Source organism: Pseudophryne corroboree, chromosome 2, assembly GCF_028390025.1.
Source record: "Pseudophryne corroboree isolate aPseCor3 chromosome 2, aPseCor3.hap2, whole genome shotgun sequence".
NCBI classification, from domain to species: domain Eukaryota; kingdom Metazoa; phylum Chordata; class Amphibia; order Anura; family Myobatrachidae; genus Pseudophryne; species Pseudophryne corroboree.
In genome coordinates this window covers 519,275,569-519,302,154 of record NC_086445.1, presented here as the reverse complement: position 1 = coordinate 519,302,154, position 26,586 = coordinate 519,275,569, and the positions used below count along the sequence as shown (strand labels likewise).

The 26,586-nt window shown below is 40.2% G+C and overlaps 1 protein-coding gene across 1 annotated transcript in view; it reads left to right on the top strand.

Annotated features, from left to right (window-relative positions):
* Positions 1 to 26,586, top strand: part of RUNX3 (RUNX family transcription factor 3) — a 268,594-nt gene that overhangs the window by 189,400 nt on the left and 52,608 nt on the right. The window contains exons 2-4 of the mRNA XM_063954158.1: positions 3,929 to 4,170; positions 7,400 to 7,556; positions 23,370 to 23,474. Coding sequence (XP_063810228.1) covers positions 3,929 to 4,170; positions 7,400 to 7,556; positions 23,370 to 23,474 — 504 coding nt within the window. The remainder of the gene's footprint in view (positions 1 to 3,928; positions 4,171 to 7,399; positions 7,557 to 23,369; positions 23,475 to 26,586) is intronic.

Sequence of the window (26,586 nt, the reverse complement as noted above, 5' to 3'; positions counted from 1 at the left end):
TACGGACCCAGCGTATACTGGGTCACCTCAGTCCCCACCCCCGTGATTGGCTCCGCCCAGTTCTGGAAACCCCCCCATGCAAATCCTGCATTTGCCACTGAGGGGGGGGGGGCAGATATAACATGTGCAGAGAGAGTTACATTTGAGTGGGTTATATTGTTTCTGTGCAGGTTAAATACTGGCTGCTTTATTTTTACACTGCCATTTAGATTTCAGTTTGAACACACCCCACCCAAATCTAACTCTCTCTGCACATGTTATATCTGCCCCACCTGCAGTGCACATGGATTTGCCCATTCGCTAACAAATTTGCTGCTGCGATCAGATCTGAATTAGGCCCTAAGGACGGTATAGGTTTATTCACACTTACATTTGATAGGGTAGAAATAAGAGCAGAGTGTGTTTCTGTATAATGGGGACATTATATGAGTAGGAGTCTTCTAAATTTATTTTGATAACACCCACTTTTTCCACAGTGGTAAGCAACATTATATTCCTGATTTCATATGCAATTTTGACACATCAAATTGAAAATATGGCATGTTCTCAGCTTTTTGTTCCTTTTATCTCAGCTTCTGTGACATATGGAATACCCCCATGTATGAGTGCTAGAGCAGATCCAAGTTGCATGAAATACAGCACTAGGCCGCCCCTCTCTGATCCTAGCCTTTGCATCGCATGTAAAGGATGATCCTTTAATATAAAAATGATCTAATAAATGTTTGTGAATGTTTTGCAGGAAATTTTTGTAATTAAGGTGGTCAAACCTTCTTTCTCACAAACCATTTTGGGAGGCACTTCACAACCATTATGCTGAATTAAATACCCCATAAAATACTATTAACTCGGGAAAATGATACTCAGGATAACACATGCACTATACAAGTAGCAATGAATATGAAACAGCACAATTGTGTGTTTATACCCCTCTCTTGTAACTGAAACAAGTCTGTCACATTTGCTTATATACTGTAGCTGTTTTATTTGTTTCATAATTTTCAGCATGTTCTTATGTGAGGGAAAACGGCATTAGAATATTTCCATGCAGCATGAAGAGACCATGGGGGAATGTAATAGGGTGTGAGAATCAGAAAGTGAGAGATTTGAGGAGATTTCTCTTGTTTTTTTAAAGTGGCAATCGTTTACATGGCAAAACCAGATTGATTTCGCCATGTAAATGATTGCCACTTTAAAAAAAAAAAAAAAAAAAACAGGAGAAATCTCCCCATATCTCTCACTTTCTGATTCTCACACCCTATTTCCCCCCCCCCCCCCATCATGTTTGTTCTAAACTCCCACATTTGTAAAACTATATATGTATGCATATACCCCAAAGAAGACACCTATTACACTGGAAAGCAGATCATAAATTGTTGTTATTATTATTATTAGTAGTAGTAGTAGTAGTAGTAGTAGTAGTAGTAGTAGTAGTAGTAGTAGTAGTATAAAAAAAACTGCAGATTTCTGAATAAAATGTAATCTGATTTAGTATACAATAATAATTCACATGGAATAGATCATGTGGAACTGTGAAGCTGCAGGACAAACATAAGACATCTCCAAGATATTGTGCTCGTGAATATATAAAGCTAGTTAAAGTTGGAGGATTTTTATTTCCCCAAATTTAAATGAGTATACTGTGAAGTAATTTCCTCTTAATGCAAACCATAGGTGATATGAATTATTAATTACAACAAAAGTCAACAGAAAGAAGATGGCATTCTGATATATTCTAATTACTTTTTTTTAGTTGATGAATTTAAGCAAAACACTATATTTACCAAATGTGTGTAGAGTAATAATTAACCTTTTAATATTGCATTTCTGTTTGCATACAATTTACATGGATATTTAAGAAAATTTTAATATGTTAATAAAATACACATGATAATTACATTAACAGATTCAGTAAAATGCTCTGTTTCTTTCACACTGTAATGTGTGTGTGTGTGTGTGTGTGTGTGTGTGTGTGTGTGTGTGTGTGTGTGTGTGTGTGTGTGTGTGTGTGTGTGTGTGTGTGTGTTATATACCTATATTTAATTTAATATATATATATATATAAAATATATGTAGATAGATAGATAGATAGATAGATAGATAGATAGATAGATAGATAGATAGATAGATAGATAGATAGATAGATAGATAGATAGATATATTATATATGACTTCGAAATAATAGTGCTTATATTACTGCTGAACAGCAAACTGATGACATTTCAGCTTTCAATTAACAAGTCCAACATTCCCAGTTTTGTGGTGACTACAATAGATGATAGATAGATAGATAGATAGATAGATAGATAGATAGATAGATAGATAGATAGATAGATAGATAGATAGATAGATAGAATATATATAGTAATAATTACCTTAGCGTCAATAGCTACTGTGGTGGAGCTACTGCCAATGACCACGTTCTGCAGCCTTTTCATATGGCATATTCTTCCGCTTGTACCTGGAATGTGAAGCTCTCAATAAGAAAGAGTAATAACTGATATCACTGGAAAATAATAATTTCAGCACACGTATAGCAGGAACATAACATGTTCACTAATAACACCAGCCATAAGCACACCTGGTGCTGGTAGTGTTATGTTGCATTATATAAATACACATAGATCTGTAGCCCGTTTTCTGTGATGTTAATGATAGACAATTGTGTTGTGTTCATAAGGTGGGCACTAGCGGAAATGTTATTTCTAGCCAATGATAATAACCGTAATGATTAATGGCCAGTAGCCGCCATATTACAACCAGCAAGGTCCATTACAAAATTGGGCAGGGATAGCATAACTTGTGTATTTATTCGTCTCCTGGTGGTACAGAAGTTGTGGCCGTGGGTTTGGGACTGTAGTCATTTCCAGAGCAGCCCTACTATGAGCGTGCGGGGGCGATGTCCTGTCAGACACACCCTTATGTGGGTACGTGGGGGTCTCCTGAGTCCTAGGAGAGGATTAGATGGGGATTGTATTTTTGCATAGCTCATTTGCCAGTCACCCCCAGTCTCTCCTCCCCTCCCGGTGACAGCTCTGGCACTTTCCTCATCAGATCAGTAGGGAGGACACTGCTGGGACTCTCCCATCTATTGCATGGCATGTAGAGGGACAGCAGCTGATTGGAGTCCTAGAGCAGTTCCCTGTGTCCAGTGACTTGTGGAAGGGTCTCTTTCTGTGTATACCTCCATTGGCTGCAGCAGGGGACATCTGCCACAAGGGAGAACATACAGTAATAGCGTCAGACATTTCTCCTGGACTGTTCTATAATCACCCAGCTCTACTCAGAGTAATGTCATCAATGTTTAGCAGCAATAATACCCCCAGCACCACCCCCTCCTCTTTTTAAGCTGACATTGCATCTTCCACGAGCATCAGGAAGGAGCAGCAGACAGATGTGTGATAACTTCTGTTTTTCTATGCACATTCTCCCATTTCATAGAGTTTCTGGACTGTTATATAAAGAAAAGTACTGTTCTGTGTATCCAGCTAGCAGCCATAGATCTGGCTTGTGCCTGCTTTCCCAGCTCACCAGGGACCAGTGCAGAGGAACATGCTGCTCCTAGCTCAGTGCCTGCGACGTGACACTTACAGGCAGTGCTACTCGGATCTCTGCTAGAGTTGCACTTTTTAACATAGTCTCTGTGGCTTTTGGTGCTGTAGGAGGGTGCAGCAACTTGAGAAGACAAGGTTAGGTTCAGTGTTTCCTCACATGCACCCCCCTTCCCCTGCAGCTCTGAGATCAGACACTTCCTCAGCTCTCAGCTCACACTTCACTTTTTTATTTTTTTTTTGGTTGAGAAAAGATGATAGATAAGCAGCTGTAGGAGGAAAGTCAGCGCAGTCTTGTGAGGAGCTGCTGGCCGCGGCCTGGGTACTAGATTTGTGCTACAACACCCTAACCCCTCTTGTTGTAATGCGTATTCCCGTAGACCCCAGCACCAGCCGGCGCTTTACCCCTCCATCCACTTCTTTCTCCTGCGGTAAAATGGGAGACAGCAACGGGGCCATCAGCTCCTCTGGCCCAGGGAGGACAAGGACGGAGATCCGGACGGTGGTGGATGTCCTGGCAGATCACGCAGGAGAACTGGTCCGGACTGACAGCCCCAACTTCTTGTGCTCTGTTCTGCCGTCACATTGGAGGTGCAACAAGACCCTGCCGGTGGCTTTCAAGGTAAATGCTTATGTTCCAGGGGCAGAATTACGCCTCCAAATGCTTACATTCTATAGGAACTGGATTATTTGTATATAAGTCAGCACTTACTGTGTAGGGTATAAAAAGTGCTACTTATCCAGTAATCACTGTGTATCCTGTGTGAATTAGGACACTTTGTACATTTTCCTCGCATTTCTGCAATGAGAATAAAACATAGTGTAACATTCTAGATAAAATTATGTAAGTTTATGACAATTCCTTCAAAGCACATTGTTAAGACAACACTGGATGGAAACTTGTATGTTAAATTAACATTATTTACAAAATACATAATTAGGTTTTAGAAGCAGCAAAGGCAACAAGTATATAAAAAAAAAAAAAAAAGTATAACTGCAAATTGCATGACGAAGAAGCAGTATTTGTTCCCCCACCGTTAGTGTACATATGTATTGCTTAACCAAATATACTGAATCAGGCATGGTTATTACAGTATGGTTTGGTATAATCGGTACACCACTTCAGAGACTGGTAACGTAACCTCACTGTCACTCCTTCTTCCCTTTTGAAGATTATCAAGTGTAATAATCAGAAAAGCTTAGTTTAGTTTAACCATACATTTTGCAAAACTCTTTTTATCACTGTAATGTAAGTGCTGTTACAATACTTCCAATAGAACCTATATTTCTGTTATCTCATATTCATTTTAAAATATTAAAAACTCAACAACTTATGGTAGAACCAGAAACCTTTTAATCACCAATATTAATTTATGTCTCATTCTAATCATATGGTTCTTAATTGTTGTAGGTTTTAATTGAACATTTTAAATGCAAATGAAATTTGTAGATCTTATAGAACATAGAATTTGGACAGTTGCCATATAGTTTTACATTAAAAAAAGTGCCATGATACACATATTCACTACTTAAAAATATTTTTAAAGACAATCTAACTTATTGAAGAAAACAAATCAGCATGAACTATCAAATTAATCTGTTGGAACAATTGCAACATGACTAAAATACTGAATATTTGATGCAAAGTTTTATGTAATGTCCTGTATGTGCACATGGCAAACTAGTAGGCTGTTAGTATGTTCTATCTAAAACATGATAGCTCTGTGGTGAGAGAAACTAGAACAGAAATAACACATGTCTAATGAGACGCTCTGTTGGCAAAAATATACAAAAAGCAAACAAAGCAAGCTAACATATATATGGATGAAAGAGAATGTATGCAAGTGCTTGGGAATATTTTTATATAGCTCCTTTGCAGTTCCCAATTTCCACCAACAACAATTTGATTGAGTTTTTATCTTCACAGTGTTTACAGTGACTTCTAAGGTATAAAATGGAAAGTTAGTAAATAAAGGATAATATTTGTGGTGTTAAAATAGCTATTATGTGCGACATGAGAAAATACAAAATATATGTTTTATAAACAGTCTGTTAATGCAACATTAACAAAAATTTTAGATAACCAGAGCAATAAATAATATTGCAAAAAAAAGACAGTTATTTAACATCTCAAATGATTAGAGAGAGTGATTAGCAGTAAAGACAAAACTAGATATGCGTAATATTTAGATTTTAGTTTCCCTACTCATATGCCATGCTTAATATGTTCTTATGTAAATTTATTAATAATTGCACATCATATCATTGTACAGACTGCATACTTAATTAATACAAGGTACTATTAAAAGGGAAAAATGACAATAATTATTTGTACATATGACATATTTTCTGCAATAACTTGTATAGCATCTATTCTAACAATTTATTTTATGAAATTACATCTAAGCTTTTGCAGTACATTCAAATATAGAATTCAATATACATTGGTGAACAATTTTTTTTTATTTTTACTCGCTATAGGAATTTTATTTACCTGTGACAAATTGCTAAAAAAAATTATCAATGTTATATACTTTAGTGTAATATTAAAGTGTTTACCAGATCTGATTGTTATCAATATAATTGTTACAGATGTGTATGCATGTGTAAATGTATATATTTTATTCTTCTTTTCACATTTTGAAGCCACATTTTACAGAAGGTAACAATTACATATTATTGGCAATTAAATATTCTAGTTTATAATACAGTTTACATAGTAAATTAATAATATTTGGTCAAATATGGGAACATAGAATGCACAAAAACAAAACAAAAAAAAACAAAGATTGATAAATCGAGATGGAGTAAATGTAAATGAAGTCAGCACAGTTGGGTAGGTGGAATAAAATAAGAAAACCCCCATAGAATTGTTACCACATTGCATTAGTGAGAAATACCAAGAAAGAGAAGGAATAAGGAGAAAAACGTGAATAGGGAAAGACAATTTGTTTAAAATTACACATACATATAGCTAATGAGATATTTAGAAGAAAGACAAACTATCTGAAAACAGAAAGCTAAATGAGACATGAATAAACTGAGTATATGTACAACATAGTGCGCATCATTTTTAAATACCAGTTGTAGATTATATTTTTTGTGAATGAAAATAGTAAGCTTGCTTCAAGTATTAAAATAGTAGATCAGTAAGTTTTCAAATGACAAAGTAATGTACAGTGCAGTCACATTCTCAGGACTAATACAGCTGCACTATTGGGAAAGAAGAGCATATGAATTGCTATTTAGACACAATTTTACTGTGTTTTCACTGGCTTACTTCTTAACAGCTCATCTGTTTATATGCTGGAAATAAGTCTGCTTGTAAGATGTCGTTTTTCACATTAGCAATTTTCGTGTGTGGCGAATATGTCTCTATTATTATAGACCTATCCATTGCATGAAACTAATGTGTCATTAATGAAGGATCCTGATACTGCTATATTACAGTACAGTATGCCATTGCATGGGATCTTTCATATAATAACCCTTTATTCAGAAATCTGCTGTTCACTACGACACACATCTTACACATAGGCATGATCATTTCTGTAATTACAATGAAGGATTCTACTACACAAAAATTATATTTGACAGCATATTACAACAAATACATAAATTAAACATTAATGATAGTCCATATAAATGGCTAATGTCATTCCTGTTGCCTTGAGATAAGAAGCAAATGTCTTCATAAGACAATCCTAGCTGTCTATATACAAATACTCATGACTCACATTGTTTGTCCATCATCTGGCTAATAAATGTGAATTTGTACCACAGTACATGGGGTACGGAGAGTGGGATCTATATCTAATTGCTTTATTCCAAACATATTTTCCCATTTATAGGTTGTGGCTTTGGGTGACGTCTCTGATGGGACAGTTGTAACAGTCATGGCTGGAAATGATGAGAACTATTCTGCGGAGTTGAGGAATGCATCTGCTGTTATGAAAAACCAAGTAGCTCGATTCAATGATCTCCGCTTTGTTGGGAGAAGTGGAAGAGGTGGGTTATGTTGTTCAACTTGAAGTGTTAATATATCTAACTGCTGTCCTTTGTTTTGTGTCTTAATGAACCAAAGCCATAACTATTTTAAACAACTTCAGTTGCTAGACTATTTGTACAGTCTTCCTTCAGGAACCCCATACTGTTTGACATACCCTGATTGTGTCAAAGTGATCTAAGTAAATGAATTTGCCTAACGATATATAAGTTGCATATCTGTGCTTCTTCTGTTAATTACAGGTTCTAAATGCATTTGCTTACACATTAATGACAATATAATAATGCCCTTTCTGCTAGTGTTCTTTATATTTTAGTAATAATTTACATCTATTAATCGGCATAGTTTGCAGTACAATGTCTCCTTGCAAATGCAATTTATTTACATATTGGTAAATCTTGCCAATAATCTTATACTTCACAATCAGGAATACATACCTACGTTTCATTTATGCCACCTTACATTGTGGATTGTTCATAGTGACTATGGGGTAGATGTATTAAGCCTGGAGAAGGCATAACGAAGTGATAAAGTGGTGATAAGTGCAAGGTGATAATGCACTAGGCAATCAGCTCATATTTATCAATTTACATATTGGAGCTGATTGGCTGGTGCGTTATCACCTTTCACTTATCACCACTTTATCACTTCTTTATGCCTTCTCCAGGTTTAATACATCTGCCCCTATATTGCTACAAGAATCTATCATAATTTGCAATAGTGGTTTCCAGTCTCACACATTCTGATAAAACAAATCTTGTTAGGAACTAAATAAACTTTTAATAACTATTTCACTTTTATTTGGCAACCATGATGGGTGACTTGATTGTATTGTATTGTATTGTATTGTATGGTTATCTGTTATGAAAATGTTTAAGAGGTATATTTATACAGTGCATTATATTGCTATAATTGTTTAATTATTAGATTTGTTTTTCTCTAGTTTTAGATTATATGTAATATTTCTACCCTGGACAGAACTGCTTGCTCAGACTTTGAATTTTATGTGGAATTGTCTGTCTTCACCTTTCGATGCTTCCTATATTCTTATATCCAATATTATAATTAGCATCAACATATCAGTTCAGTTCACAGTTTTATGGGGGTATCCAATTAGCGGTGAAAAATGATTGGGAGCGGAAAAAGGAATTTTTTTGAGATTTTTCACTAATTTTTTTTTTAGCAATCCTATAAGGATTGCCAAAGAAAATAAGTTTTCTTGTGGAAATATACAGTTTCAGTGAAACATGTGTTTTTGTGGTCACTGCCCTGTTTTCACATGAAAACAGGTGAGTAAAAATCCACGATGTGCAGCAGCTCATGATGGCTTTTTGGGGCTAATTGGATAGCCCTGGGCGAATCCATTAGCCATGAGAAAATATCATGGCTAATTGGATACCGCCCTTAATCAGGCTAAAATGTGAACTTAATTTTATGTTACGAAAATTCTCCTATACACATATTTTTGAACAAGCATTAAAACAGGTCTCTGAGCAGAAGCCTGTGCATATCTTAGTAGTAATTCAGAGTTAGGAGCAAAAGAAGATGTAATTTGTACCTTGGCCAAACCATGTTGCATTGTAGGTCGGGCAGATTGAAAGTGTAGAGAGATGTAAACTGGGGAAAGGGTGTATCGCAGGAGTGATAGTAAATTTCAGTGTGCAAACTGCCCAGTATTTATTTTCTATGAGGGTGGATTAATAAATAAGGTAACAAGACCTCTCATTGAATAAATGTATTACAATCATACTGATACATATAATTAATAGCGTGGCTTTAGTACAGATTATTTTTCCACATACTTGTCTACGCATTTGTTCCAACGGTACACCAAGGCATCTATCCCGGGATAGAAGAAATCAGTGTCACGCCTGAAGCCAGGACATAACTGCTTGCCGAACTTCACCATCGGTTGCGAATCACCTTCCACCCAGGTGCTTCTTCAATTGTCCAAAGAGAAACAAATCACTACTCAGAAGGGTCAGAGATGTAGGGAGGATGGTCCATTATCTCCCAGTAGTAGCACCGGCTGGTTCGCTGCTCATTTTGAATGTCTGTACTGCTGTTATCAAAGGCAGTGCACCAAACCCAAACCTGTTTCCCTGACATGACATTATCACCGCACACCCTGACAAGTTTGCAATAAATAGACGCAGAAATCTGATTACATTATGCACCTCATTGTGTGACCCTGTTTCCACCAGTTCTGCCATCGTACACCTCATGTTTGGACAGTATGATGATATGAGGTGCAGTCTAATGGCCATGGGGGGGAAGCAGTGTTCTTACCTGCTCTGGCCTGGTGGGAAATTAGAATTAAATAGAGAACATCACATATGCGAGAGGTCTTGTTATCTTACTTATTGAACCACCCTCGTACATGCAAAAGGAGTCAGCATTTTCCCTGCATGCAAAAAGTATATGCATTTGCACCCCTTGTATTGCAACCTGGTTTGGTCCAGTAGAACATTTCTTTTTTTATTATCTCCTAATTCTGAATCAGGCCTTAAATGTAAAAGTAAAGATCTGACTGTGACAAATATTTATTTAAAAAATATTTGAAAACATTTCAAACATAATGTAAATGAGAGTATATACTGTACATTTCCCAGGAACACTTACACCAAAATATTAATAACTTTACAGATATAGTTTATCACACCTTATATAGCTTGATTTGATACTGTGTTTAATTAAGTAAAACTATATTATTTGCTTAGTTTTCTTATGTGTACCCATATATGTCCACATATTCAGTCTTTAGCCTTTTCCAGTTTAACACTCCTTTATATGCTACTAACAGCTGTCCCCAGCGCTGCCAGCTTCTCCCTCTCGCGCTCTTTATCTCTCGCGCTTTTTCTTTCATCCTCTTTTCCCCCCTCTTCCCCCCTCTTTTTTCTACTCTCTCTCTTTTACTCCATCACTATCTTTTTCTATCTCCACTGGGACCTTCTGCTGAGGTGGCCGCTGGGACCCACTGCAGGGGCAGCCGCCGGATTGTACTTGTACTTTGTAGGGATTAACATCGATGGCCGGTTAATATAGACCATCAATGTTTTTGTTTCAATTACAGTATTTTTGCAATTTTCGCTTCCATTGAATGGTGTTTTGATGGTTACCTGTTTTTCGAGGGTAATTTGATGGTTACCTGTTTTTCGAGGGTAATTTGATGGTTACCTGTTTTTCGCGGGTAATTTGATGGTTACCTGTTTTTCGAGGGTACTTTGATGGTTACCTGTTGTTGTTGGTGTTTGGTTTTTTTTTAAAGCTGAGAGCTGTGCCACCCCTGACTTCTTTGCTGCTAATCTCTGCATTAGGGCATCTTGAGGTAGGGATGGACATCAAAGTAACGCTATCAATGTTTTTCTTATGACAGTAATTTAACATGTTTTTCTGGGCATCACAATGTTTTTTTCCATCAATTTTTTTTGTTGCCAGGGTTAGTTACCTTCACTGTGAACGTTTGGATGGTGGAAACCCAGCCATCCCCATCATGGGTTCGTTGGAGGCTGTCTCTGTCCGCATCAGACATGACCTGCTCCCTCCCTTCTCTATGCTGTTGCAGAGTATATTGCTAGTTCTGATTGGCTCTTACTGTCTCAGAGAGATGATCAGAATACAGTCCTGTACTCTACTGCATAGATTCCCTGCTTACACTCAGTTGTACTAAAGTATCATTGCTTAGCAGAATCAGAATCAGAATCAGCTTTATTGGCCAGGTGTACTCACGTACACTAGGAATTCTTTGTGGTACAATGCATCGCCAAGCAGCAACATGAAGGGGGAATACATAGCATACGAAGGGGGAAGAACATAGCATACATTACACACATTACACGTATGAGTTGATACTGCACATTGCAACTGTACAATAGACTCAACATATTAGACATATTATACACGTAGGACTAAACACAAAGGCTGCTTGGCAGAGCAGCACCGAGGCAGCCATCCGCGGCGCCAACTAGAACTCAAACAATGCACATAATACAGAAGATTTAAGTATTACATCAAAAGATAAACCACACAGACAATAAAGACATAAAGCATAATGCAGGGTTGGTGTAAGCATTTTGGGTAATAACCTCCAGGGGTTGTGTTTTCCACCCTCACAAGGTACCAGGTGCGGCAGCCATCTTAGTTGCTCTGCGTAGGATTACCCAGGGTGGAATAGTCCACCCCTGGAAGAGAACACAAAACGGGGAGATTGCAGAGTACTTAGGTTCAGAGTAGGGTTCCAATAAAACCATCAGGTCCATGTATTTTTCATTATATTCAGCTGTATACTGCTTACACTCAGTTGTACTATAGGATCCCTGATTACACTCAGCAGTATACTGCACGTTACTTACACTCAGCTACACTACAGGACAAGGGGCGTTTTTCATTTCAGGTGCCCAGAGGCAAAACAGAAGATGGTGTCCACCCAGTGGTTTTAGTTTGCACATGGACTGACATCCCAGTGACTTGCCAGTGGTACATCTGGGTTAATAAAAATGACTTATTGCAGATAATTGTGGTTATAAGGAATCTTTATTTTCAGGTGCTGGCTGCAAATGATAATAAATAGAGCCCCGAGGGGGGTAGGGTGTACCAAAGCTCAGAGAGAGATAAAATTGTGAGAGATAAAGTACCAGGCAATAAAATTCTGCCTTATAATTTGCAGGCTGTGTATGAAAAATGACAGGAGCGGATTGGTTGGTACTTTATCTCTCACAACTTTATCTCTCTCCAAGCTTTGATAAATAACCCCAGTTAAAAGTTTTTTTATAGTAATTAGTGCATTCTCTTAAAACCAACTTCTGCTTTCCGTTCTTTCCTCATATAAGACACAGCAGCAGAGCTGTAGATAATATTTGGTTCCCCTACTGAGATAAAGACACATGTACATATATATTATATTATATATCTATATAATATATCTATATATACACATAATATATAATTTATATGTCATTGTCTCAGTAGGGGACCCAAAAATGAGTAATTTTGAATTTTGGATAAGGGATAGATACTGAGAATACATTCTGCCTACAATGTACAGCTGTGGGAGCTGGGATATAATGATATAGGGCCATATTTACTAGACATTTTATGGGAAATCCACAAAATGTAAGCATCCCCTGGATGCATGTAGGGGCAGTGCAGCATGTATTAACCATATGTGTGTGTTTTGGTAATCTTTCATTATAAAAATGTATGGCCCAAGGATTATTTAGGCTACTTATTTAGCTATAAAAATACATTTTGCAGACAAGCTTAGGTCGGTAGAGACTGCTTGGACTTGTGGGTCCACAACACATGAAAAGCTATGTTTCCTACCTCTGTTTTAACATATTAGAAGTAATTGTCCCCATATCTCTATTAGCCCTAGACCTGCTCACTACCTATACTCAACAGAATGACAAGGAATTGTGTGATGAGAGATGTGTATGGATTACATAGTACAAACTTATTGTATTTTACCAGGGCTATTTGGGAGATGTCAGCATGGTGCTGTAAATCCCGTCACTGAGCCCCTGAGCTGCTCACTTCTTGAGGAAGAGGGGTGGTCTGAAGGCTAATCTTGTCCTGGTAGATCAGGAATCTCCCATACATTACAGGAAAGTAAGCAAATATGCTGTACTATATATAGAGAGAACAGAACAGTACTTACTCCATGTTATAGCCCTGGTTTTCTTCCTATGGCAGTGATCTGCAAAGGAATGCAACTGGATGACATGTCCGCACTCATAGGGGGTAATAATGGCAATAAATTGTTGGAGCCCAGAGTGAAAATGACAGTATGTTTATGTATATACTCGGTATACATGTGTGGCTTGCATATAAGTCTAGACTGTTGACATTATAAATCCACCATCTACTTCCTTTACATCTTTGAAGCTGGTAAAGAGAGGACGTCTGAGCAGTGGCTCCATAGCCCTGCTCCCCTCTTTTTTCATCCTGAGCTGCCAGAGAATGGGAAACATTTAAAGCAAGTGTTTAACCCCAAAACAAATGCGTATTGGTTGAAATATCTTGTCTGACAAAGTTTACTATAATGAGTTCATAGTTGGGCCGCAACCACATAACAGGGTATACATAAATCGGGGGGTTGCTCATATGTCCCTCAAGTACTGCCTGAAAACTAAGATACCATAGACAGTGGGTAGACGGCTGAAATGTCGCCTAACCCTTTGTAGATATCCACAGTTAACAACTATACCTTATTTCCATTCAAGGTTTCTCACTACAAGTTTTGTCTCCCGGAAAAAACTTTCTATAAACTAATACCAACCAACTGAAAATAGCTATTTAGTTTAAAGAGGTTTATAATACTTTATTGACACTATTATACATGCACACAAGATTGTTCACCATTAAAAATATTTTTTACTGATTGTGGCCCATGCTGTACATTGTTGCTCCTCCCAACGCTCTGCAAACACTGATCGCTGAGCTTAATCATACAGTAGTGCACACAGTAAACGCAACTGCAGTAGAGGGCAGAGGAGGTGGTTGACTTGTCAAGTGGCCATTCCTCCTCCAGCAGTGCACAATAGTGTACCCCTACCATTGATTGCCCAGTAGATCCTCCAAACGCCAGTCTGACATTGCTGAAAGGCAACATTTCCATTGGCATGTTATTCTCAGCGTTAGCACATAGTGAAGTAAAATAGTCTAGTGGATATTGCGGGTCCATGATTAAAAGAGTAGGGGTTAAGGACCCCATTGAGGTTCAGAATGAGTGATTTTGTGTATACTGGCTGTGGTTTATTGGTGACAGAATGGTGTTATATTTTTTACTGACCTCTATTTTAGTGATTGCCACAGTTATACTTATTTATTGTAAACTTACTGGCAACTGGCATCCATGCATGGACATGCCCATTTAAGTGGTGTGGTAATTCTATTCGTAATACAGTATATTACCCATGCATCTCTTGGCAACACCTAGGCATGGGAAGAGCTACTGGAAGTGAATTGCTGAAAAGAAGCACACCACATATATCAGTAATAAAGCAAAATAAAAAACATATTTGTTAAAAATAATATCTAAAAAAATAATGGACCTAGGTCTTTATTGGGTTGGGCTTGATATGTCAACATCCATAATGGTGTCTTGAGAATGTCATCATGGCATACTTGCCTACTTTCACGGAATGGCCGCAAGGCTCCCAAAAATTGGGTGGAGATAGTCAGATGGCCACTCCCACCCTTATTCACCCCCCCCCCCCCACACACTACTGGACCGAAAGAGGGGGGGGGGGGCGATGATGCAATTCAGCCATCGTATCCTACCCCCCAGCTTAACATGCTGGTATTCTGTGTATTGTAAAGTTGGGGGCGAAGCCGCAATGACGCTATCACATCTCCATGCCACTGCACTGCCCACAAATGCAGATTCCCCGCCCCCTGTTCAACCGACCTGACTGCCTCCTCCCAGAGGTGGCAGCCAAAAAGTATCTAAGTATGCAACATAGTCATAATGTCAGCATTGACATTCATCATGTAGACACTGATAAAATATCGACATATTGTCCCTGATGCCCCAGCAGTCACTGACTTGGTCCCGGCATCAGTCGGGGCTTCCAGGCACCAGCGGTAATGTGACCATTAATTGTGGCAGAGTCATCAGATGTGCCAGCTTTCTGGTATGTATTGTCCCCCTATCCCTAACCCCAATTCCTACCCTGAAACCCTCCCTCTGTCACAACTGAGGGCCTGAGCTGACAGGAGGAAGCCTCAGTTGTAGGGGCTGAGGTGAAGCTAAACTTCGGAGGTTTAATCAGACCCCTGGACATATGAGTAAGCTGTAGAAAGGTTGCCCGAAGGCGTGACCACGACAACCAGGATTAAAAGTCAATAAAAGTTTATTAACAGAACTCCATGCATTCACAGCAGTGATAAATGAATGAAGATATACAGCAGATATGATAAAACAGTTCCTGGATAACTATGGGTTTGGCAATGGCCACAGGGTACTGGTAGCAGTAGGTACAGTTCTTAATGTCCCAGAGATGGAATGTCCTTACCAGACCCGTCCGTAGTATTAAATGTAGCCAAGGAACACACCAGCAGATGTATCACTGGAAGCCGGTAACACTGTAGTTGAGGTAGCTGCTGTGGACGCTGGATGGAACCAGCCAGGTGTTAGAACATGGAGTGGATGCTGGATGGAACTAGCCAAATAGTAGAATGAAGCTAGGGAGCGAGGATATAGGAACCAATGGTGTGCGGGTACCGATGGTTTGTGGGTACCGATGGTATGCAGGTACCGCTGGAGAAGCCCCGGCTCTTTAAGGAAGCTGATCACTGCTGGAAGCTGACCGCTGGAAGCAGATGAAACTGTAGCTGGAAGCTGGAGCAAACTCAGAAGACTGCAGAGTCAGGCTGCACCGCAAGGTGGTAAGCTGGTGCGGGTCTCTTAGTGGTAACTGGAAACAGGAGCTGGAAACCTGGAATGAAACCAACCACAGGAGAGAGAGACTGGAAACAAGGTTTGACAACCAAAGCACTGACGATTTCCTGGTGCAGGCTCAATCCCTTTATACCCTTAGGTATGCAGGGATTGGATGAGCAATTAGGCAGACTTCAGCGGAGCTATGGATTGGAGGTCAGGATCATGTGACTAGAACCAAGATGGCTGCGCCCATACCGGCCAGTGGAGGGAAACCTTGCCTGCAACACCACATGGAGATTCCTCTGCAATGGTGGCGGTGAACACAGAGAACGCCGACTTGTATCTCAAACCTCCAGCATGGATGGCCGCGGCCGCAGTAGGTGTAGAGTGCCACATACCCTGTAGTGCATTGAAAATAGGAGACGATGCCCGAGGCCCCACCGGCAGGTGACGCCATGTCAGTCGCCCGGGCATTGGAAGGACAATATCCACGGATCAGCAAAGATGAGACATGACATATGAATGCAAGCAACATAGCTGGGAACCGGGCCTAGGACGCTGAGCCAGCCTTAGGAGACACCTGAAAGGTAAATAATGGCGTCCAGATGCCCGGATCGTGACATCCTCTAGTTCCTGATCCTAACCTTCACCCCCCCCCCCAGTACACTAACCCTAACCTCCCTCTTGTACTCAACCCTTATGTTCCACTGCCTAACCCTAATGTCAACATTGTGACAATGTTGGCATTTCACATATTGACATTCTGAGAATCTCAACATAATGCCTATTGACATCATAACTGTCGACTTTATGAATGTCAGCATTTTTAGTGTCGACCTAATGACTACATCCTGTCTAAATTACTAAAGAGCAGTTTTACAAAGATGGATGCGTTGCCCATAGCAACCAATTAGATTCTACAGTAGCTATAATTTTTCTAGTACATTCAAGAAAATAATTGCTAGAATTTGATTGGTAGCTATGGGAAACACCTCACTTTACAAACCAACACTTTAGTAAATATACCCCCAAGTGTTAAAAAAAAATAAAAATTGTATGTGTCTCTCTCACTGTCACTGTAAATCTATATACTGTATATTCATGCATTAATTAAATCAGCATGCATAAGTTTTGAGGAAAATGCAACTATTGTTACTTGTTAGGTTTTGCAAAATTCAGGTCGTTGACACCTCTGTAACATTTCCATATTTTGTTTCGTTTTCTAAAAAATTTAGTTTTTTTTTCTTCGAATTCTGCACTTAACTGGCTGCACATTGACAAATGGAAAATGTCTCCTTTTATGAATTAAGCTTATATTTCTGTAGTTAATTATCCTGTTAAGAGTTTTTCATGCTTCCAATACACATTTCCAAACCGGAATGCTTTATAATTCCAAGTCTCTTCTTTGAACTGATTCATCCTTTGTGTAGTGCTGTAATTTCAAATCTCCAAAATAAAAGTTCCTTATAGCCTTAAGTCTATTCCAAAACTTTTGCAGTCAATTAGTTTTTTCAGAATCCTGCACTTTTACAGGAAAACTACTGAACAAAATGTGGAGGTTTTTAATATCAACTTGGAGATGATTACATTGACATAATTAAAAGTAATTTAAAAATAATTCATGAATTCCTCCTGCTGAGCTTTAGGAGAATTCTAAGGAGCATGTTGTTACCAACTGGACAGAGAAGTGGCTCACGCAGAGTTGTGTGTTTGCCTGTTTGCTTTAGTGTGTGTTGGTGTATCCCAGGTTATCTGCCGCTCCCCTGGTTAGGCTGCTGTAAGAAATGGGGTACCAAGTTTGCTCTAAACGACCTAGGATAAGGGAACTTTATTGGCGGATTGGATGCAATTTAGTATGCGCTTTAATGACACAGCAACAAGATCACCTTGTTCTGCAGGACAGATATGGGTCCCAGGACAGACACTGGTACAGTACTGTAAGACGATGACCCAGGATTTTACCGGGACCAAAGTGTGTTATGAAAAGATGAAACATTGGTTGCTCCCTTGTGCATTATACTATCGCTGATCATGTGAATGGGGTTATAACAATCCAGGTTTTAAGGATAGCCATACTGAGGAACTTAATTAGTACCTAAGTTATTTTGATCTGTGTTCACAAATAGGGGGTCATTCCGACCCGATCGCGCAGTTTGTCGCAGCACAGCGATCAGGTCGGAACTGCGCTTGCGCCGGCGCTGAAGTGCGCCGGTGCATGGCAGCTTTCGTTACTTAGCGATCGCCTGAGACAGAGGCGGTCACTAGGCGGGAGGGGGCTGAACGGCGGCGTTAAGCCACCATTTAGGGGGAGCGGTCCAGCCAACGCAGGCGTAGCTGGACCATTGGGGGGGGCAGGCTTCGGCGGCTGCGTGACGCAGGAGCTGCGCTGGCCGGGAGTTACTCCTCAAATACAAAGGCATAGCCTCTGTGCTATGCTTTTGTATTTGTGCGGGGGGGCCGGCACTGACATGCGGGGCGGACTAGCCCTGTGCTGGGTGTCCCCCCGCATGTCTGAGTTAACGATCGTAGCTGTGCTAAACTTAGCACAGCTACGATCAACTCGAAATGACCCCCATAGATATCCTTAAAACCTGCACTGTTAGTGTGCATTGAGGACAGAGGTTGGGAAACACTATGCAAAGTTTTATTGGGCATACCCTCAAAAAAGGCATATACTGTTTCTATATGGAGTGGCTTGGAGGCCCCCGAAAACTTTCAAGGTGGGCCTCCTATTTGATTTCTATAAAGGTCTACATGTTTTATCATATCTGAATAATTTGTGTATCATGCATATTAGAAATACGTGAGGCAGGGCGGCAAAATAGTGTCAAAGCTTTGTAAGAGTATCGGGCCCGCTTACCCTGCTACTAGTCATTATCAGTGGCGACTGGTGCACTTGCATGGGGATTGGGGGGGGGCTGGCAGTAAAAACATATAAACATACCTTTAGGGCCGTATTCAATAGCTGTCGGAAGCTGCCATCTTGTCAGAAAGACGGCAGCTTCCGACAGACTTCTAACGGAAGGGGTTCCGACATATTCAATTTGGGCATTTTTTTTCCACCAAGTCGGGAATTCCCGACTTGTCGGAAAATACGTGGATCGGCGGAATAGGCGCCGATCCGTGTGCTGCTGAAGGAAATGGGGCCAAATCCGACAGGTTTTGGCCCCCTTTCCGACAATCTCAAGGTGACTTTAAAAAAAGTCAGATTGAGCAGGGCGTCCCCCTTGCCAGGCTCCTTACTCCTGGCAGCGCCTTCCCCCACCGCCACAAACATCACTCCCCACAACCGTAGACATGTCCCCCCACCGCCAGCTCCCCCCGCACCCCAGACATGTGCCTCCACCGCCGCAGACATGCCCCCCCCCTCCCGCTGCCAGCTGTCAGCACACATGGCAGCCGCTGACAGCAGCAGCAGAACAGGACACCGGGAACAGGCAAATCTGACAGTCGGATTTGGCTCAAATCCGACAGTTGGATTTGGCCATTCATTGAATAGCCCTTGTCGGATCCATTCCGACAAATGCATGTCGGAATGGATCCGACACTTATTGAATATACCCCTTAATGTTACATGTAACGTGTGACGGCTGCCTGATCCTTAGGATCGTCAGAGCTTGTTTCACAGCCGCAGCAGCACTCAGGATGCAGTAGTCAGCTTCAGTTCTCCTTCCTGTATAAGTCCAACTCCAGACTCCCATTGGCAAGTTACACAGAAGTCTGCGGGCAGGCTTATACAGGAAGGAGATGCTGGGTGCTGCTGCGACCTGAGTAAAGGGGAGGCTGTGATACACACAGTGCTGCAGATCCCAGGGGCCATCTTTTATTTTATTAGAAGTCACAACTCTAATTGAACTGAATAATAACTTAATAGTAACATGTACACAGAAATAAATTGCCAAATCTCATATTTAGGCTACAGTACTTAGTGACTGATTTCGGGGTGGGCCCCCTTCACCTTGTTGGCCCCTGGACATTTGCCAGTCTAGCCACCCTGTAGTTACGCCTTTGTCTCTATGCAGATTTGGTACTTGCACCTTCTTAAGCTTGGAGAGGCAGAATGAGAGTTTGATGGACCGTACTAATGCAGACCAGTTACAGTATGGGTGTAATCATGTAATTGTGAACTGAGACAGACATGCACAGAGACATAACTACTCCTGTCAGTAGCCGCAGGATCTGATCCAGTACAAAATAAAAGGTGGTGCACCATGACAGGGCAAGAAGGGGGGGGGGTTATTTTGTGCGAGCCAAAGGCACGCCTCGTCCTGGAAAAGTGGATGAGAACTTGCATCAAGTGGTGTGGCCTCAAAGGGAATACTCTATCTGCATGATGGGGAGAGGGTGATGCTTTGGAGAGGCAGAGGGTGAGGCAGGGTAGGCAGTGGGTGATGCAAAGGGTGACAGGGAGAGGCAGTGGGTGATAGAGAGAGCGACATGAGAGAGATGGAAATGGGGAGATAGTGATGCAGGGAAAAGTTAGAGGGTGAGGCAGTGGGTGACAGGGAGAGACAGTTGGAGATGGAGAGGTAGAGGGTGATGCAGTGGATGACAGGAAGAGATAGTAGGAGACAGAGAAGCAGAGGGTGATGGGAATAGGCAGGGGTGATAGGGAGATAGTGAATGACAAGGAGAATATGGGTGACTGGGGAGGCTGTATATGACAGCTGTGCGCTCCTCAGCTAGGGGCAGTTTGGGAGTCGGGGACGATAAGTGCGGCACGCAGTATTCCTGTATGCAGTATGCATGCAGTCATCGATGTTCATCTGCGACGGCAGGATGAGTAAGCTTCAGCTTACTCAGCCTTGCCGTCGCAGTGCAGCTTGCGAGGCCAGGAAACGAACATCGGGGAAATGCAGTAAGGACCGCATTCACGAATTTTACTGAATTAGCCCCTTTGTTTAGTTAACAGAAGTATCATTGCTACCCGTATTAAAATCTTACTGCCGGTGGGATCATTTCATACTGCATGCCTCTCAGTCACTTTTAGTCACCCTCTTTATATGGTTAAATTATCACCCAGAATTCCCTCTGGCAGAAGGCACACTGCCTGTCACCTTAGTCCCACATTATAACGTTTTTCCAAAAGTGGTGCGTCCCCTAACTGGAGTCTTGTTGGTTGCTACACTCTCAAGCGGAGATTAACGATGTAATCATCTCCAAACTACTGGGGGGGAGGGGGGGGACTGCTGGGGTAGTTAGAGGGGTGAGCTGAAGGACCAACCTCACCCCGCTGCCTGTTGTGATTATCAGGGCTGGGTTAATATCTATGGGGACCCCAGGGCAGCTAGCTTGTGGGGGGACCTATTCGATCTCCCCCATCCTGGACACTAGTTACACAGGGTGCTGTGCTATGAAAGAGATACTGAACAAGTCATACTTTTATGAGCATATTTAAACAGGTTTAGTATGAAATACTTACAATCAAAATCCCGACGGTCTAAATACCGACAACAATTGACTGACGGTCAAAATACAGACAAGGTCAAAACACAGACAAGGTCAGAATACCGACATATAAAATAATGACAAGGTCAAAATACCGACATTTAAAATGTCAACACGTCAAAAAGTCAACACGAGTTTTTCATTGTTTTTTTGGTGTGTATGGCGACATAGATCAACATGAACACCGTATAAGTGAACCACGTCCCCTCGCATGGCTTGCTGCGCTCACCATGCTTCACTATTATATTCCCCGTACAGGTCCACTGGGATGGTAAAGTATGAGCAAGTCGGTTTCAATGAAAAAAATCATGAAAAACTCATGTCGAATTTTTGACCTGTCTACATTTTAAATGTCGGTATTTTGACCTTGTTGGTATTTTAAATGTCGGTATTTTGACCATGTAGAGATTTTGACCTTATTGGTATTTTGACCGTCGGTCAATGGTTGTCGGTATTTTGACCGTCAGGATTTTGATTGTAGGTAAATTGACCACATCCCGTTTAAACTGGGTACTAGGGTTTTTTAACTTGCAAACAAAAGTTTTCAGCTGTCATGGAAAATCTTCCTTTTGTGACCCAATATCTCAGTCTATACTGTTACTATCGATGATATCACAGTTCAAGAAGAAACTTGTGTGCTCAAACTTGATTTTATAGCACCTAACACGTGTTCTCCAGACTTGCTAAATACACTTTGAAACAGGTAATCCATGATTGATGAACTTATGCACACAGACTTTCTGACTTTATAGTTTGTGCCCAATAGGCAACGCTATCAATAGATGTTGATGCCTATAGTTGACTATGGGCTTTGTTTCACAAGAAATGGCTGGTCACATGTTCCTGCAGCTTTTGCATGCACTAGTTGATGATCAGGCATATGTTCATAAACCCGAAAGTCAGTTCTTTGTTCAGGCGGGTAAGTATTGCTGCATACCGGCATTAAAAATTTTGCCCTTAGCATCTTAAACTTTATGTAAAAGAGAGGTAACTAATTTTTATGGTTTTCCAACTTAAATGGAACTACAAGTCTCAGAACACATGGCCAGTCCTTGTCTGACAGATTGGAACATGTAGCATCTCAGAAGCTATGAATCCACAGGTTTCCTTATGCTGGTTTTGTACAATGCAATATGGCAAGTAAGGGATCATTTTAACATTTGGACATTTCTAGTGCCTGACAAGCTGCCTCTGAAAGCTATTTTTGTGGATATAACTCTGGTCATTATATTTAACCAGTTTTTATTTTTCACGCAAGTTCTTGCAATTTTTGCCTTTTGGCAAAATCTGTCTGGCTTCTGCAGAAAGTGATATCATACTTTGTTCTGAGAATGGAAGACTATTTCCATCAGTTCATGTAATCATTGCACACCACAAGGCAGCTACTGCATCCTGATGTCTTTGTAGTGTGAACCACAATCATAGTATTGACCCAAAAAAAGAAAAACAAAACTTAAGTTTGAAGGAAAATATAAGTGAAGGGGGGGGGGTCTGCAAAAGCTGCTAGGTAAAGAGAATTGGAGCATGTGTGTGGCCAATGGCGGACGATTTGTCTACTAGTCTTCTCATTTATTTTATTCTTTTTAAATGAAACTTGCTTCTTATGTAAAGGGTCCCAGTAATGTACCGTACAAGTACTGTTCATAAGACCGGCTTTGATACTTTGCAGGGAAAGTAGGGTCATGGCTACTAGCTATTGATAAAATGATCAGTTCTGTATCTCAGCTGTAGATAATGGCAGCACTCAGTACCCATGGATCATTCCAGGCATTTGCCCACTATGTCATTGCAATAAATGAACGTGCTAAACGCAACCTCTCATCATTCAAAATGGGACTGTTTTGCCCTCTTAGTTACTGTGTTTTGTTTTAACAAGTGGTAAAAGAAAGCTCTTCTGTACTTTGCATAATACATTATTTTCATTGTTGTGAAACTTAGCAATTGTTTTCTGATATACATTTATACATTTTTTTTCCATTCTCAGGTAAGAGTTTCACTCTGACAATCACAGTTTTCACAAGTCCTACACAAGTCGCCACATACCACCGAGCCATCAAGGTGACTGTAGATGGCCCACGAGAGCCAAGAAGTAAGTTCTAAAATGTGTTCAAGGGCGTTTCTAAAAAAAAAAATAACAGAGCTTTGACCCATAGCAACCAATGAGACATTAACGCAGTGGTTCCCAAACTGTGCGCCTAGGGACCTGGGGAGCCTCGGGGAACTTGGAGGGGTGCCTTGGATCAAATTATTTATGTATTTATGGTCAATGTAATAGGCAAAACCAGTGCTTGTGGCTGCCAATCATAAAATGTGTGGACAAAAAGAAGAAAATAATGTCCTTAACCACACAATAGACCCTAAGGATGACATATAAACGCAATTTACTTAATTTAATATTTTTTCTAACTTTCTCAATAAGAAAATTTCGGCCTGGGGGTGTCGTGCATATAATTCTGAAACTCTAGGGTGAACTGGTTCAGAAAAGTTTCGGAACAACTGCGTTAAGGTTCTTTTCCTGAACTGTATTAGAAGAATCGAAAAAATATGTGGCATGTCAGAGTATCACTGAATAGTGTATCTTACCAAAAATGTTGGGATTTACTGGTCCATTATGTAATGAACATTAATCACATTATGAGTGAGATGAACCATACCTAAAAATGTGGCCAAACCTCAGAAAATGCCATAAATTCTGGGGATTGGATACAGTGGCCAACACCACCTTTAACTAGCATTGGCCAATCTGCCTATAGGCTTCTGTCGCATTTTCCCTCCTGTCACATTTTCCCCTTATTGTAGCTCATTTATATGTTTTTTTTCCCTCAGTCTCCATGCCCTTTTTCCTACGTCGCTTTGAATAGGTCCATAAGGATTTTTCTACTAATTGTGCCCCATTTCTCTTCTGAACAAGAGAGATCAGATGCAGTGGAAAGTGGAAAACCCCTTTTGTGTCACTGATCTGCTGATAGCCTATCACAGGCAGCCATAAAGTGAGGCCCTACTGCAGTTATAGAAAATTAGGGAGCAAAATATTGACTCAAAATGGTTATAGTTTTCGGTATAGTTTTTTAGCAGACAGTGCTTGATATACAAAAAAAAAATATATTTTTTCAGAATGCTTGTATACTTTTAAGTTACAATTTCCTTTCTGTTTTGTCCATCAATAGATTTTCTACAGTACACAGAAAAGTTTATTTTTAAATCTCATGGCCGATACGTATGTTTATTTCTCAGAAGCTCATGAATTTAGAAGCTCATATACCTGAGAAAGTAGCCAGCAGTTATTTTTATATAAAACTACACCAATATTATCATTAGGCTTTAGATTTTCTTTCAAATCTATTATAAATTTAAAATTATTCTTAAATTTATATATTTGTGTACAGAATCTGACTTTTTTAATAAATTATACGAACATATCTTTTCTAAACATAATTGAGACGTATTCATCTTATAGGAACACTGGTATGAGAAAACATGAAAATAACGTTGCACATATTAATGTGAGCTGTTGACATACTTGAGCAAACAGGAAGAGAGAAAAAATATGAATTTCCTGTTAATGTTGATCTTTATTTGAAATAAGAATCGATGTTTATCTGGAAAGCTTTACAAGTTGAACTTTAATCCTTACTAAGAAGGTTTGAATGTAAAGTGTCTGTCCATTTTAGGACAATACTGCCACTTCTAATCCATGCTAAAAGATAGATGGAGGAACACTGGATAATAGGGGAATGCTGCAGGCTAAAACTGCAACCTACTTGGTGGCAGGCATAAAATGAACTTTCCATCTGATTCAATGGCCGCATCTGTCCAATAGCCAGCTTTAAATACAGTATGTATAGTACAGTTTCCAGTCCTTCAGTACTGAATCCACTGATGCTTTAGCATTTTCACCATGATACCTGACAGGAGTCCAACTAATATTGTAAGGGATACATTAGACTGTTTTTGTTATTTTTTTACCTGTAACATTTGGCGTGCAGTAGATGAAGTAACTTTAAAGGCATACTATAGGTGTCAGAATGGGGGGGCGGGGGGTGTTAATGATTTTGCTCCCCCCACAAATATTTTGGAGGTGCCAGTGAATGTACTGGGTAACAGGGTGCAATGCGTCCACCATCTAGGCTTACCACAGGCAGTGTAAGGAAAGAGATAATCCTCTTTCCGGCTAATACCCACAGTATCCAATTTTAAAAGAAAATGCACACAGGGTTTTCTGCTTTGAAAACCCTGCGGTTCAAGTAAAAAGGCCGGTCCGGTGGTCTTCACCTCTCCCCTCCATCTTTCCACTGCAGAGGAGGATGCTAGGAGGGGAGGCAGCTGCTGGGAGATGTAGTTCCCCCTGCTGCTGCCTCCGGACACCCATGGGGAGGGTCACACACACAGGGCGGGAAGGGGGGGAGGAGCTACATACCTGATGGAGAGTCACAGGGGTCTCACACATTATTACAAACACCGCTGCTGTAGAAGACCAGCCTGACGGGATCCGAAGGAAGAAGGCTCCACTTCAGAAGGTGAGCAAGTAAGGACTAATTAACCTTATTGGAAACTTCCAAATGCATAATTAGTCATTGTGGGGGAAGGACACAGAAGTTCCAGAGCAAGTCACAATGTTTGTTTTTTTAAATAACAATTTTAGGAAAAATCAGACATGCTCAGGGGCCGCGAGAAAAAAAGATTCATTTTCTCACCTTCAAATGAATGGGAAAAACCCTGCGGCTGCATGTAAAACCCCGGGGTTTTCAAAAATGAGCGCACAGTTGAATATGCCCCTTTTATTTTAAAGTAATTTGGAAGTTTAAGGTAAGTATTAACCTGAAGATTCACAAAAACATGTACTGTTACACAAACTAGGAATACATATTTTTAAGTTCAGAAGGATTCTTATTCTATTACATTGATTTTGGGTTATTTATATTGATTTGCAGTGATTTATTTTTATAAGGATTGTTTAATATTCATTGTGATAAAATTTGTACTTCCCCAACAATCACAGACTTATCTGAAGTCTATGACTGTAAGTTTTAGGTACAGATAAAATATAGGGTTGGGGAATTCTCCAATGCTACTACTATATGCTTAAGTACTTAACCTTTTGTGTGTTTTGGGAATATTTCTTCATATTTAATTTTTCTTAATGTCAGGAAACTGTATCTGCAACTTCTGACTACTATTCTGAAAGAAACGCCAGATTATTT